This window comes from Gracilinanus agilis, chromosome 4 (genome assembly GCF_016433145.1).
Source record: "Gracilinanus agilis isolate LMUSP501 chromosome 4, AgileGrace, whole genome shotgun sequence".
Lineage (NCBI taxonomy): Eukaryota > Metazoa > Chordata > Mammalia > Didelphimorphia > Didelphidae > Gracilinanus > Gracilinanus agilis.
The window spans coordinates 229,359,021-229,375,881 of record NC_058133.1 but is presented as its reverse complement, the minus strand read 5'-3'; the positions used below and the strand labels follow the sequence as shown (position 1 = coordinate 229,375,881).

At 34.8% G+C, this 16,861-nt stretch overlaps 1 protein-coding gene across 2 annotated transcripts in view; it reads left to right on the top strand.

Annotated features, from left to right (window-relative positions):
* The window catches only part of RPTOR (regulatory associated protein of MTOR complex 1), a 547,237-nt gene that overhangs the window by 453,781 nt on the left and 76,595 nt on the right, over window positions 1-16,861 (top strand). For both annotated transcript variants that reach the window (XM_044676205.1, XM_044676204.1), the window contains 3 exons: window positions 8,745-8,848; window positions 9,546-9,729; window positions 12,269-12,379. In XM_044676205.1, coding sequence (XP_044532140.1) covers window positions 8,745-8,848; window positions 9,546-9,729; window positions 12,269-12,379 — 399 coding nt within the window. The remainder of the gene's footprint in view (window positions 1-8,744; window positions 8,849-9,545; window positions 9,730-12,268; window positions 12,380-16,861) is intronic.

The following is a 16,861-nucleotide window of genomic DNA, read 5'->3' as shown; positions in this document are numbered from 1 at the left end:
AGCAATGGTGGATTATAGTTCCCAGATAGTCATTAATAAATAATATAATATAAAAATAATATAATTTATTTGGCTTCAGAAAGCATTTTTGTGTTTACATTTGAATATTTGTGTAGATTTGTGTAGAACTCATTCATACAACATGCACTATTCATACCTAATCACTGTAATTGGCCCAAATTCCCATTCTACTTCTGCATAATGATGTGGAAGTGACCCTGAGTTCTTGGATGCTTTACCAGGAGAGAACAACTGTACTAGTTGGAAAGCTTTCAATTATAGTCAAACCATTAGATTATATCTGCCATTCAAAGGCCAACCTAGCTAAATGCGAAACAGCTCAGCATCACTAAGGGTTGAATTTTTTGGTCAAGCCGGCCCATGAAGTAGATAAGAATATAGAATGTCCTCTTCACATTTACATTATTGATGGTGGAGTGATAGAAAATTGACAGAGAATGAAAACATTAAATTAGTCATAGATATTCTTGATGTATAATTGTCCTGCACCTACAACTTGGTACCCAATCACCTTCACCCTTTATACTGCATCAGTTCTTTCAAGTTTTCTGAGGTTTCTCTAAATTGATTATATTGTTAATTTATTATGATAACAATAACTTTTCATTCCATCCACATGGCATAATTTGTTCAGTCATTCCCCAATTATGGGCACCTATGTGGTTTCCAGTTCTTTGCTACAACAAAAACAAAAAATACTGCTCTCGATATTTTTTGAGTGAATAAGCTCTAGCCTTTTGACTTTGACCTCTTCTCTTTGGTATTTATGTGCAGTAGTGGTATTAAAATAGTTGTAAGTTGCTTTCCAGAGTGGTTGGACCCCTCAACAGGTCATTAGTATTCTTAACCTTCTGGAGCTTTTCCAACAATTGTCATTTTCCTGTTTTTGTCAGCTTCACCAATCTGATGGGTACAGGTAGAACCTCAGAATTATTTTAATTTTAATTTTTCTTATTATTAGTGATTTCTAACATTTTTATGTTGATAGCTTTTATTTCTTTATTAAAATCTACCTGTAAATACCCTTTGATAGCTTTTCTGAGGAAAGAACTGAACAAAAATATAGTAATTGAAATTGAGCATATCTCACCAGAGTGAAGATGATTGGGTATCAGTGTGAGAGTTTTTACAATCAGCTATTTGTGAAGTCAGATCATCTACTAGTTTAAAAAAGGTCAAAATCAGTGTCAAAATAGAAGAAGGGATAAAGATACAGAATGGCATTATTTACATTGTAGAAGCTCCTAACACCTGTTTAAGCAAAAGATAATGGCCCTATCACTATTTCTTAGGAACTTTTAACTGATAACAAAATAGTCACCAAAATGAGGATGAAAAGATTTTAGAAACTATGGAATCTATCGAGAACTTTTTCTTTTTGCCAATCAGAAAGATCTGGCAGCCAAGGACAACACAGACAACACCAATTTAGAGGGCAAGACTCATTTATTAAACACTACAACACGATAATAATTACTCACATTTGTCTCGTGCTTCAATTTATATATTCCTCCCTAACTGATTCCTATTTCACCTCCCACAGCAGCTATTCCAAACCTCCTCTTGGACCTTGCCTCTTACTTTACTGAGAAAATTGAGGTGAGCGCCTTCTTTTCTCCATCAGCATCTCAAAACCCCTTGATGTCATTCCACCCTCTCTCCTCCTTTTCCCAAGTTTCTGACAAAGAGGTGACCCTTCTGCTAAAACCAACCCCTCTGCATTGTTCACTTCTTGATGCGGCATATATTTCTATAGGTATTTGTTCTCTCTCCATTAGAATGTAAGCTCCTGGTGAATAGGAATAGTTTTCTTCTTGGTATTTACACCCAGCACCCAGCACCCTGCCTGGCACATAGTATCACTTAATAAATTTCTCTTGGTTGATTACTTTCTTCAAGATTCATAAACCTTACAACTCTGTGAGTAAGGTAGTATGAATATTATTTTCTCCATTTGTAGGAATTAAAAAAAGGTAAGTAACTTCCCAGTGGTCAATAGCTAATAAATATCTAAACTGAGATTCATATCCAAGTCTTCTGAGTCTGCATCCAGTGCTTTTTCTATTATAGCATAATAACAGAAGATATTATCACCTCACAATTTTTTGTAATTGAGGGTAAAGTACCATGCAGAGTTTGTCAAGAAGACCTCTGGGCTAGGAAATTAAGAGAACTAGTAAGTGGATAACAAATGGGCATTAAGTGAAATAAATCTTCAGGTATATCTTTGGTGTTTTTAATCAGTGATGAAAGTAAAAGTACTTTATTTGGAGTATGACACCTAAGTATACAGTGTATTATTGAAATAAATGGTAATAATACTTGAAAAAATGAAGTTGGAAAGAGCTACTGGGCCTTAACAGATATATACAGAAGAAAGCTATGCCAAAGGGAACATAATTTTAAAGGGATTCAGAGTTCATTTTTAAAGATATCTTGAAAGGGCAAAGACTTCAAAAGAATGGGGATTCAAAGAGGGATTTGCACATTAATGCTAATTTTAAAATGGATAACAGAAATGCACAAGGAATAACTTGCCCATAAAACCATAAGATTCTACTGTCTGGGGAAAAAAAACTTTTAGAGTCCGTCAAACAAGGTACAATTCTAAAATAATATATCTCTCAATATCTTTAGAAGTATATTAAACACAAAAATGTCACAAGCAGTCCAACCATAACAGTAACTATGTAAATAATCTTTTTTACCACCATATTCTTTTTCTGATGGCTGCCATTCAGGAAACTTGTTGGTCTTGGGGACAAGGGGAATTTCAGGTGACCCAAAAGAAAATGGAAAGATTCTATATTGGTCTAACTGGCCAAAACCTCAAGGATTTGTGGGAAATATGGAACAGAGGACATTCACAAGGATAAATATGATCAGAAAGGGAAATGAGCCAATCACATAGGAAAAAAGGATAGCTAACAACTCAAGTGTTTCATTGATAGCCACAAAATACTTAAAGAATTCAGTAGTGCCATATATTAAAGTGGATAAACTCAGGATAAAATAGACTTAGAAAAGCACAAGCAAGAATTGAGAAGGAAAAGTTACGAATGGGTTCTCATCCCCTCAGATTCAGGGATCACCCAGTCCACTGAGGACAGGAATCTGAAAGTATCTCCTAGGCAACTCCTCCTTATCTGTCCTACTTTCTTGAAATAAATATTTTACCTTAGATCTCCTTAAAATAAATAAAATAGTTAAGATTTCTCTTACAAAAGACTGATAAAATAAAATCAAGAATAGGGATAAGAACTGAACCTTTAATTTCATTGGTGTAGGAAACTCCCAGATGAGGGAACTCCTTCCACCATGCAGGTTGACACCTTGTCTGAAATTTAGAGTATTAGAGAATTACCTAGAAAACTGAGAAATTAACTGTGTGGGATCACAGTATATAAAGATCTAGGTTTAATGGCTCTGAGACATGCTCTCTATTCACTATGCCAAATTGCCTCTAGGTATCATACACACATACTGACACACCTCCAACCAAACCAGATTAAAATATAATTGGGAAATATGTAATAAAATAAATAAAAATGCAGCAGAACATAGATAATGTTTACACATAGTTTTCTCTTGCAGGGATCCTTGTGTATCAGTGACCCGGTTTCTATTTGAGGTTGACAATATTATTGCTCTAAGTAAAAGTAATAGACATTAACTGAACCAGTAAAGTGCTCCTTATCAGTCTTATTTGTCAGATCAATCAGAGGTAGTCATTAAGGAGTTTGCTTTCAGAAAACTTTAAGTAAGATTACTTTAATTTTCTAAAAGAACAGCAATGCTCTAGAAGAGTACTGCTATAAAAGAAACCAGGAAAAACCAAAAAGCCATTCATCCAAGGTTGAAATCTTACTCCTTAGTGATGTTGGGAGGCCCTGAAGTAGAGAAATAGTTAAGAACCCAGTAACTCCCACTCATTTTTCTTATTAGGACTTCATTGCAGATATTGTGGGGGCTGATGAATCCACAGAATAGAATGGAATGGAGCATTCAGAGTGGGATCATCTCTTGAATGTCTGAGAACTTTGGGTAATGAGTCACTGTCTAAGGCAGTGGTTATTTGAGCTTTTATATTCCTTAAGTAATTGAAAGGTTTCTGAATTTTGGTGAAGTTTTCCAGTTGAACATCAAAAGTACACTTCCTCCGCTTTCAACCACTTTCCTGAAAGCATGGAGAAGAGCAGTCAAAAATTATTCCCAAATGAGTAATGTGAAATGAAATTGTCGACATTTTTTTTAGTTTAAGTTTCTCCCCTTTATCTGAAATAAGATTCTCTTCAGACTTTGTGAGTAGGGTGAAGAGGTGTGAAATGGTCAATTTGCATACTTGAGAGAAAAACTGAAGAATTTGACTCAAAAGAATTTATGTTGGATAGATTTAATACTAAAAACCTATCTTAGGCTTATTGTGGAGATAATTCTTTTGGGGGGGGGGTCCAAAAATCTGTTTCCCAGTTTATAGCAATGATTCAATTCTATCTACATTTATTTAGTGCTTTCTTAGTGTCTCTTACTATATTAGGGACCCATGATACAAAGACAAAAATTAAAACAGCCTCTACCTTCAAGGAGCTTACACTCTTCTGCCATGGAAACTTTTATTTATAATATTAAGAAACATTATTTCATGTGTGACATTAGCAACCTCCTTTTACTGCCCAAATAGCATTTTGTAGCTCTCTGATATATTATTTTTCTATTATAATATTTTGTGTCTCAGTCATCCTGTGAGCCAAGAACCTTATCTTACCTAAACTTTGTTTTTCCCCCAATTCTGACAGCATAATGCTTTGCACACAGCATGCAGATTTAATAAATGTTTGTTGAACTGAATTCTGGAAGCTCTGTTGCAATTTAAATGAAAGATTTTATAATTAATTTGTCTTTCATTTTAAATCTATGATTACCTTTCCAAAGTTCTTAACTACCAATTGATATTTATGAATGAAAAATTAGATTTCTTGGAAGATGAGTTATTTATTTGGGAAGGAGTAGATATGTGTAGGAAGCTGTTAGTTCAAGGTCTTATTAAATAGTTTTTTTCTAAATCTGACAATCTTTGTTTCTTCAGCTGTGTCCCTTACAACTGGATCATCATTCTCTTTGGGTGTCATAAGGTTCTTTGAAACCTGATGACTTTGGGTGTCCAGAGTGGGTCTGAACTCCTCCCCTAAAACTGCTAGAAAAGAAAAATCTTTGCAAAATCTAGGTTTATAAAAAAAGGCAATCCACTTGCCAATAAACAGTCTTATTTGTTTATCATTTCCCTACGATTTATAACCCTAAAGCAGACCTCAGGCTTCTAAATCTATATTAAATCATGAAACAAAGAAGTCCTGCTCTCCTGGGTGCCAAGTCTTAAGCTGGCACAATTTTTTTTCTGTGTTGGAATTTCAAACACTACAAGCCCCAGAGGAAGGAAGTTTTACACCACTGACTGTTTCCCCCTCATCTATAGGTTTTAGCATCAATGTAAATTTGATGAAAATGTCTTGAACTCATAAAATAGAGAAAATAAAAACAAGAATGAAAATGATGGACTGCTCTGGTTTCTCCAGATGCTAATGGCAACACAGTTGGATACAATTATAGAAAGCCTTGGATTCTTTTAAGTATAGCTTCATGGGCATGACTCATTAATGAAGCAACTTCTCAGGATGGCTCCATCAAGCTGCTCCCTCAGAAGGCTTGAGGCTTAATTACCCTTTCAGATACTTCCCTAGTACATATTGCACACATTCAGATGTGAACATTTAAAAGCAATTCCTAGTCTATGCCATTTCAACCTGGGGCAGGTATTCAAAGTAACTATTCCTACTATACACACATTAAAAAAAAAATCAGGCTGTAAGCAAAAACCTGTGTTAAGTATTTTTGATAAAGAAAGAAAAAAATTTGTGGCATGAAGTAAATTATTTTAAGATGAACAAGTGTTTTCTCACATTACTAAATCACAGAACTGAGACACGAGAGCTTGTTTGGCAGTACAAGATAAATTCTTTTTCTCTTCAAGAAAAAAAATAGTAGAACCCTTATTGTAGTTGTCCCTCTCAGCCTAGATTCTCCAAGGATCTTATAAATCTCTTTAAAGGAGCTAAGTGAATACAAATCACCTTTGATGAATACAAATCAGCTTTGGACATTAGTCCCACTCAATGAATTTCTAGCATAACTACAATCTTAGTTAGGTACTGTTATAAGATACCATATATCTTCTCTTTGTTTTTTCAAGTCATTATTTCCAAGCCATAATCAACTTTGTTCCATTCACAGCAAAGGTAAAATAATTCTTTAAAAAAGCTACATTTTCAAGAAGGAGCAGGAGTCATAGTACTCATATGGTTTTGAACAAGAGCAGAAGCAAATAATACATTCGAAGGCCAGCTCAGGTGCCCAGCTTTGTTCTTCAGAGCATAAAGAGTCTGCATTTTCCTTTTTGAAGAATTCATGATGTACAGTATTATAATGAGTCTGCCACTACCTATACCTCCTCAAAATGAGAACCACAATGTTGAAGAGAATTTATCTGAAAGCAAAAGTGGTATGAGAACTCAGGCATCTAGGAAGGAGGTGTTGCAGGGAGGAGAAATGAAAGTTGAGAATTAGCTTCAGACAAATCTCTCTTTAAAGAAAGTACAGCCATAAAAAGTAAGGATGGGAAGTAGCCTTCAATTCAAGTACTTCCATTTACATCTAGTGAGTTGTGTTTGCATAAGAAGACTTTTGCCCTCAGATTTCACATTGCTTTCCATTACATTCTTTTATACTTATCCCACCTCCAGATGCTTTCATATTTCTTTTGTCTTTAGAGACTTATGATCTTTCCTAGATCATTATGATAATTTCATTATTAGTATCTCTCCTAACCTCTAATCCATCCCCCACACAAGTAAAGGGAGGAAAGAAGACAAGACATGTCCTAAACTTAAATAATGATAACATATGTTTAATATGTGATGGGGCAAAAGAAAGTGTTTTTTTTTTTAAACCCTTACCTTCTGCCTTGGAATCAATACACAGTATTAATCAATTCACAGATTCCAAGGCAGAAGAGTGGTAAGTGACTTGCCCAGGGAGTGGGCTGGGAAGTGTCTAAGGTCAGATTTGAACCTAAGACCTCCCATCTCTAGGCCTGGCTCTCAATCCACTGAGCTACCCAGCTGCCCCCAACAAAAGAAAGTTTCTAACAAAGTAATCTTGCAATATTTGAGGAAGGACAGGACAGCTCACTATTGACCAGAAAGTTAGAAGCCTTCCCGCCCCTTGCAATCTTGACTTTGTTTCATTTTTAACCACTTTGTAACTTTTTTTTTTCAATTGAACATATTTATCAAACATCTAGTATGTATAAGGTACTGTACTTAGTGTAGGAGATACCGAGACTGGGACAAAACAGTTCTAGAAGCTTGAATATGCAGACAAATAAATGCAAAGTAGTTTGAGAAAAGAAAGAGGATTTACAACTGGGTAGAAAGCCAAGTTCAGGGAACAGCTAGTAACCCAGTTTGACTGAGAACATAGAGAGTGCAATGATTACATAGCATCATGAATTAAAGATGGAAAAGGTAGGTAAAAACCACATGTAGATGGCTTTAAATGCCAGGGTAAAGTGTTTGAATTTTATTCTAGAGGCAATAACCACAAAAATTTTTTGTTCAGGGCAATGACATGTTCAGATCTTTGCCTTGCCTTGGGAATATAATTTTCAAAGGCAGAAGTAAGGAGGGTACTGAAAACAGAGGAGCCTTCTTAGGAGGTCATTGCAGTAGTTCAAGCAAGAGGTGATGAGAAATCTAGACTAAGTCTAAACATAACTATTTTTCTAACAATTGCCATGATTAGGACTTATTGGATCCCAGGTGAACAATTAGTAGATCATTAGAACAGAGGCTGTTTTCATTTTGTCTTTGCATCTCGAGCACTTAGGACAGAGTTTTTAGAAGTTAGCCAGGTACAGAGTATACGTTTAATAAATATTTGTTACATAAGATTGAATTCAGATTTTTAAAATAATAAAGCAAGTGAATATCAAAAATTGCGTTTTGTGAACAATTAGAGCTCGTGTATTTTTATAGTCAAAATTCTTTTTTTAAAAACTTATTAGTATGTAGTTAGTTGTACAGCCATTCAAAAATAATGTAGCAAATAACCTTGTACTTTTATCTTATGAACTAAGAAGGGATTATTACCCTTGACCAATGTATTCCTTCCTTACCTCCTCATAGAAACCTTCTCCTTTCAACCCACAACTCACTCCACACATTGTAGATGAAGTCTTTCCTGATTTCCTAAACTGCTAGCCGCCACCACCACCACCACCACCAAACCATATGGTGTTTAAAGACTGTGTGTTAATTTAAATTTATCCTCATTATGTTTATTCTGGATATATACTTATATGCTGTGTGACCCTGGGTAAATCACTTACCCTCCCACTTCCCTAGGCAACTCTGGAAGATTAAAAGTTACCTAGAAGGTGCCACCCTATAGGTGTAGGGCTCACTGGGAGTTTCCTCCACCAGTGAAATCCCAGGCCTAGTCCCCACCTCACTCCCTCTATTTATCTAAGTCCTTGTAATCTCCCCCATTAGAATGTAAGTTCCTTGGGAGGAGGGATTCATTGTATTTGGGCACTTAGGAACTCTCAGTAAATACTTGCTAATTGATTAATTAAACCCTCTTGGTATTTGTTCCTTTTTTTTCTATAGGCTACTGTCAATGCCCGTCCTCAGCGCATCCTTGACACATCTTCACTTACTCAGTCTGCTCCTGCTAGTCCAACCAACAAAGGCATGCACATTCACCAAGTTGGGTAAGTTGTTTTACTGGTTTAGAGTCCTTCATTCCCTTGGGTTTTTTTTTTTCTCTTAGCATTCTCTTTCTAATGTTATGTATATATTTTTTATTATACTTTTTTACTTTGTCTCTTTCTTCCCTGTCTCCATCTTCTGCACTTTTATCCCTCTCCTTCCCACCAATATATCTTCCTTCATTCCCAGAGGTTTTCTTCAAGTTGAGGTCAGTGTGTTGTTTGCCCATGATATAACAATTAAAGGTTCCCTTAGCATTTCTATAAAATTGTAAAAGTCAATAACAGTATACCCCAATTAGAACACTTAACAGAAAGTTTTTGGTTTTTTTTTTCCTGGTGACAGTTTTTTTTTCTCAGGGAGCAGTTTAATTGCATGGAAAAAGCAGATAAAACTTAGTAAATTATTCTATATTTTTTAGTGATCAAAGTAGAAATGATTTATTTAGCTATTAATTCAGTTAGTTCTTAGCCTACATGCTGGTATACTAAATTTCTATGAAAAAGACTTAGTATTGATAGTCTCACTACATAGTAATGCTTAATCATTTAAGAGGATGTATATTTAGAGGCTAGGTGCTAAACTAAAGGCCTTTTAGGGTGTCTAGGACATCTAGGCGAGTAATGATGAAAGCTTTTATCTTTAAGTGAATTTTATGCAAAACATCATGTTTGTCTCTTATACTCCTCCCTCTGGCAGAGGCTCTCCTCCAACATCAAGTACCAGCAGCTCCAGCCTGACAAATGATGTGACTAAGCAGCCAGGCAGTCGGGACATACCATCAGGCAGACCAGCTAATGTGGGCACCATGGGTGTGCAGTATACACCTCATTCCCACCAGTTCCCCAGGACTCGTAAAATGTTTGACAAAGGCCCAGACCAGGTAAAAAACAACAACCTTTAATATTTGTCAGTACCTCCTTGGCTCATTATTTTACTGTAAGTCCTCTGTAGCCATTTTAATTAGTTCCTGATCAAAGGCTGATATACCTATTTCTTAGGTGTTAGAAGAAGAGTATCAGGATTTAACTAACTTTATGTCATTCAATTTGTAACAAACAAAGCTAAGATTATTTCCTACAACTCATCCAAGTCTTCTCTCTTGCTTGGTCCATTTAGATTATCCCTTCCTTTCTTTGTCATTTGTTCATATGCATCTTCCCTGTTTGAACTATCATCTCCTTTATGAATATTACAATGTGCATTATTCTTATTGCTGCCGCCACCAGTCTCATTTCTTCTATTCTTGGTAATTTTCATAAAATTAAACCAAATAATAAAATTGATCTTTTTCTCGTCCTGGAAAAATATTATTTTGCAAAACTTGATGTGGCAACATTAACCATAGCTATCGAATAGAGCTATTTAATCTGAGCAGGTTATTTATTCTTTTTTAAACATGCACTTGCTCTGCATAAACTGGTACTATTTCCTTCTCAGCACAGTTCAAAAGACATTCTTAAAAGACAACTTCATGTTTTTATTTGCATACGAATACCTTGTTTTTCAGGATCATGTCTCCTACGTGATCATAAAATTATTCTTAACAAATATTTGTGACCTTTTTCTGACTTCCTATGTCAAGGTTACTGGGACTGAAAAGAGATTTCAAGAAAAATAAAATACATCTACCTGAAACAAATAGGTCTGTAGTATGATTGTATCTGTGTGATACATTCTATACTCCTGAACAAGTGTAGAGTCCACTGATGAAAAGGGAAAAAGGAAAATAACTAGAGAGAATCATTGTGCCCAGGAGATTAAAAAGTGGCTATCATACTAGCCAGACATGATGCTGGCAGATAGTGGACAAAGTTTTACCAATGCCATTCAGCAACTGTACCTTGTCCTAATTCAGAACACCAACTGCTACTCCATGCCCAGGCTGCTCAGTAGTAGACTGCCAAATGGTACCAAGTGTGACACTTAGCTTTCCTGTGGATGAAACCTGACATAATGGCAGCTGCTGTTTCATCTGCCAATCTAAGCAAGAAAGGAAGCCAGATGTAAGCTTGTGTTTGAATTTATCATTGGCTAACATTTCTGGATTCCTATTTTGGCATGGAGTATAGCTAACAACAGACATTTTGTTTGATTGTTCCAACATAAAGACATCACCAAGACTGCCACCATAATTGGGTTTCAGATATTATCTGTAGGAATTGTTCTTTTTCATTTTATCTCCTCTTCTGGATTTTCCAACTCTAGTTGCTTATCATTAAGGAATCAGTCAGCAAGTATTTATTAAGCAATACTGTGTTCCAGGCACAGTGTTAGGTACTGAGGATAGACATACAGAAAAGGAAACAACCAATATTCATGAGAAGTTTATGTTCTAATGTCAGAAGCAACAAGCATATATATATAAATCCTAAAATTTAGATCCTTGAGGAAATCAGTTTCAGTTAAGTGATTTTAGTTCATATGCCAAATTGTAAAAGGTGGATGGGAAAAGGAGGGAAATAGAAGCAGAGAATGTATACAGCAATTGCTACAAACTTGGCTAAGAAAGAGAAAAAAGTTATAGGACGATACCTCAAGAGGCTGCTAGGGTGCAATGAAGGTTTTTTTTAAGAATACAAAGAAGAGATTTGAGTATTAATGAATAAAGTAGAGAAGGGACCGGTAGGAAGAAAGATATTGAAGACTGGGTATTGAAGAGAAGAATGACTAAGATTTCAGTCTACTCAAGAAAGAAAAGAGTATATATAATCAAGGAAAAGTTGGCCTTGACAAGGAGAGAGCCTGCATCTTTGTGGAAACCTGAAGGAAAGGCAAGAAAATTGAGGTTTATATATAAAGTTTTGAAATGAAGAGAATGGAAAAAGAAGAAGCTTATCTCAGATGGCCTCAATTTTCTCAGTAAAGTAAGAAGGCAGATCCTCAGCTGGATGTGGGCAAAGGTTAAAGGTTTAGGAATTTTAAGGAAAGAAGGGAATACTTGAAAAAAACCTTTGTGAGGAATAAAATTGGGAAGCAATTAGGGAAAATTAAAGAAATTTCCTTGCTGCAAGAAAACCCCAGATGAAGTTGGGCTACATAAATTTATGATATGTTATTCAGCATCATGTGAATAGGAGTTTAGGAGATAGGTAATGAGAATAATGCAGGGCTGAGGTTTGGTAAAGGGTTTATAGTAATAAGACAATGGGTGAAGGGATTTGAGAATAGAAAAAAATAAAGTGAGTGAAGGAATAATGATTTTTGTATATAATGATTCAGAAATTAATGAGGGCAAAGAATGGGTTTAGGGGAGTTGAGGCATGGAAAAGATGGAATGATAGGAGGTTACAGAAATGTCAGTTTTTAATTGGAGAAATGAAAGTAATAGAAAATAACAGAAAGAGGCACATAGAAATGATTTTCTTGGATGACAGTTTACTAAATTATTTCTTTATGCTTTCTATCTCTCCTCATGGAAGACTACTGATGATGCAGATGACACTGTTGGACACAAAAGTTTCATTTCGGCCACAATGCAGACAGGATTCTGTGATTGGAGCGCCAAGTATTTTGCTCAACCAGTAATGAAGGTAACTGGTCTTATTGTTTTCCCCCCAGTTTAAAATTTCTTCCTAAAATTGGGGAATACAGGGTGGGGTGGAAAGTGGAGTTAGAAGTCTTGCATTTTCCTCAACATTTTCAACAACTTCAATCTGAAGATAAATTTATATATTTGTATTCACAGAATTGGGTAACTTTTCTTAGAATTTGAAAACTGAATTTCCTTTAAGTTTTTTTCCCTTTGTCATTTTGCAAGTTACATTGCATATACTTGTATTTACACATCCAAATTCAAAATTCAATAATTTAAAATTTATATGGATCAATTATTGTTTCTTTTTTTTAAGATTTCCTTATCTCAGCTGTCATTGAATGATTTATTTCTTGAGAGAAGCCCAAATATGACCTAAGTCAATAATTTAGGAAATTTTTAAGGCCTCTTTCATCAAACTTCTTTTGCTCAGTAGGTAGAACAGAAGTGTGAAAATGTTTTTCATTTCCTAAATGAATTGCTCTTAAAGTAAGTTGAAGCAACAGTTATTGAATCCTACGGTCAACAATGCATATAATCCATACACATTAGACCTGAACATGCTTATCTTTGGGTGACTTTAGAGTTGAAGATCTAAAACTGGCAAACAAAAAGAGAACTTTTCTCCAATTATAAGGACATTAATTCCTCTCAAAAAAAAAATAAGTGAAAATCTGAACTTTCACCTAATGAGAACCAATGCTACCTAAATTATAACAGAAAAAAAGAGATTGAGGACTCCTGAAATATCTTAAATATTGTGGATGGGGAGATTTTGATGATTGGGTTTAAAAGTTAAGTGTGATTTAATTTAACATAACTATTTAATGTAACTAAGGTTTATTCTCTTAAGTAAAACCTCCTTCTTAAGCACTTGCAACTAATATGTAAATATGAGATAAAAAATATTGCTAATTAGTTTTCACTTATTAAAAGTATCACCCCAAAATGCCCACATGTTTTTAGAAATAGTCATTGATGAACTCTTTTAAAGTTCTATACAAGATCTTGTTCCAGTGGGATTAATAATCCAAAAATTAAACATGAGTCAAATGTTTTATTTGTTTTGTTTTATTTTTAGTAACAGCATATTTGTTTTCCTAAAATATATTTTACTTAGGTTTAAATTTGTTGCATTTCTTAAGCACATTAGCTGGCTGCTAGAAAAGAAATCCTGTGTCTGTACGTAAGACTTAAAGTTTATCATAGACAATCAAAAATTATCTAAACAGGTTTCTGTATGTGACATTATATATCATTTCTAATAATCAAATTGCCATCTTGTCATACACATACAAAATGGACTAATTTTTGGGACCTTATTAGGTTCCTACTTGGTAAGTAAAACCTACTCTTTGTATCCGTTTTTGTAACTAGAAATGTCTTTTTCATGGGCTGCATAATCCAGAGTAAGGGATGTGATGCTTGACCCTGGTATTCATCTGCCAATCTCTGCATTATTAGAGAAAAGCCTTGCACTTGTTCTGAGATATCTCATGTGGTAAGCTTTCATGAGCGTTCAGACTATATCTCACAAGAAAGATGTAGTTTAGTGAGATAACTACAACTATAGATTGACAAGCCAAAAATTTATTTATCTAGGACAGCAATTCCCAATCTTTTTTAGTCCCCAGACCTCTTGGCTTTCAGTAAACCTTTCCATATTTCTTATTCAATATGAAAAGAATTAAGTTATTATTTACCATTCTTATGCATATAAGGATTAATTTTTTATGACAAAAACCATTCTGTACATAACATTTTTAGTATCATAAAATTCTTAAATGTTTTTCAGAACACAGATCAATAATAGTGAGATCTTTGATGCTATTTCTTGTAAATCAACAGTTTCATTCTAAGTGTTTTTGAAAGAATGCCTGCATATCATGTTCAGCCTTCGATTACTGCTTCGGATTTGAGAAGAGGACTAAGAATCCTGATGCACATAAGTTGTCATAATTAGAAGAAGTAAAACCTCTGAGCATATTTATAACTTCTTCAAATGCAAATCAATTCTGGAGTTTCTGATTCTTGGAGAGATCAGTTAGCTAATCTTTTACTGAGTTGTTGCTGATTTTTTTTTTCAGCTAAAAGGTTTTATTTTTAAAGCCCACATTCATCTGGTTTTGGTCAGTAGGATTTATTCCTTCAACTGTCACTTTCCAATTTTTTAGATGCAATCCAACTCTTCCTCCTTTTCCCACCCTGCTCTAGCCTTCTACAAAATGTTTTGCTCCTATTACCACTTTGGGAATATTTCAATAGAATAATACAGTCATCTATCAAATATTCACTGTACTCTTCTTCTTTGACAAACTTCTTGTACACCCAGATATGTATCCCTTACGTTACGAATTCCTGTTCTACTAGTTCAGAGTCTTTCCTAGGGAGATCAATCCATGCCAACAACACTTAAAAGAGACTGATTTACTCAAGCAGTTCCAAACACAGGCAGTCTCGGGACAGTCTCAGCTTACCACATAGATTGCATTCTAACGGACAGCACTAGGAGTAATGGGTAGAAATTGTGGAGATGAATTTACTTTTAACATAAGGAAAAACTCCTCAGGAATGAGAAATATACCCAAATGGAATAGATAGCCTCTAGAACTGGTGGTTTCTTCTTTATTGAAAAACTGTTAGCAAAATCACAAAGAAGATTTGAACTGGAGAGCTGAATTCTGTGGTGCCCTAAATACATACAGGTACCCTTTTTCTGTTGGCAAAAGATAGATAACCATTTTTCTTTTTTATGCAGTTATGAATGACATTTATGGTCTAGCATGTCCCTGGTCCCAGCAGTAATTTTAAGAACCATTCATTGTTGCTATTGTAAAAATCCATCTTTCTTTTTAAAAAAAAGAAATTTTTAAGAGGATACCAGAATGTTTATTTAATGTTAAATATTAATTTAACTTAAATATGCTAAGTGCTATTCAGCTCAAAATGAGATCCTTAATTCTAAGATAAAATTCTTTCCCTCCCCTGCATCCTCCTCTATCAAAATGCAGAGCTAGGAGATAATTAAAAATCAGCTAGACCAGCCCCTTCGTTTTACCGATTAATCCTCTAAGATCTAGAAGATTAAGTAGCTTCCTTCAAGGCCCCACTCTATTTCTGTGTCCCTCATAAAGCCTTTCCTTATCTACCTGTCACTGCTAGTTCCTTCCCCAAATTATCATATAAATTTGTGTGTTTACATGTGGTTTCTTTCCCACAATAAGACATAACTCCCTTGAACTATTTATTCATTTTTGTGTAGCCCCATTGCCCAGAACAAGACTTCACATACCTAGCACACAAAAGTTTCGTGATAAATTTTTGTTGGTTTCCACAGTTGTTAGTATTCTCATTCCATTTTCCTTGTGGTGCTTCTTGCCCCACACCCCTCAAAAATTTTCTTGTATTTATTTTGTACATATTTTGCATATACTTATATGGTGTCCATGCTGTCTCTACTGGTAGAATGTGAGCTGCTCGATGGAGGGAGAATTCTATTTTTGTCTGTTAGCCTGAACTTCTAGCACAGTGCCTGGCACATAGTAAATACTCATTAACTATTTCTCAACTGAATTGAAGTGACTTGCCCAATACAGCTAGTAAATGACCCAAGTGTGATATTGTTGGCTACATCTACTTCAAGACACACGTTTAGGACTGGAACAAAATGAGATACTTAGTACTATCTTTCATTAACAAAAACTTATTTATTTTACCATTTCATGAAAAAGACATTCACCCAGGCCAAGGGCACTGATTCCACAGAGCAGTTTGCCTGCCCATGTGTAGATCTGACAAAGCTATTCCTCACTTCTCATGTGATACCTTTTGTACTTAAGCCACCATGAAGCCTTAGTTCCCTGGACCAATTAAGTTTCAGGGACAGTTTCAATTAATTACCTTTTATGGAAAACTAGCCTTACCTATGAGAACTAGGATCTCAGAAAAAATTTTCCCAGCCAAGGTAATTGTTTAGGGAAACTAGTCAAGTCTGTATTAACAGGAGCCTAGTAAATATTGCTCCTTTCATATGTGACTAGATCCTACAACTCCTTACACTCAGGGCAATGCTATATCTTCTCTTTTAGGAATCCAAATTTTGTCATCGAATCAAATATCCACAAATAGAAGGGAGGACATAAAAAAACAAACAAAAAAAAAAAAACTCCCAGTACTTTGTCAACTATACAACTAAAAGGATATGTGGCTTTTTTTCTTTTAAATTCAATTAAATACATTTTAGAAAATAATCTGTTTCTGACCTTTAGTTTGTAGTGACCAACCCTAGATTTTATGGCTATAGTTAAAAACGGGCTTGTGTCTATTTCATTTAGAGTTGTACCCCCAAGGATTAATGAGAACTAAACTTTTGGGATACTCTGGGGTTTTACAATTATTATTTATTTTTTTTTTTTAGAATTGGAAGCAGGGAATGTACAATCCTTTTTTTTCTTTCTAATTAAAAAAATTTTTTTCTGTT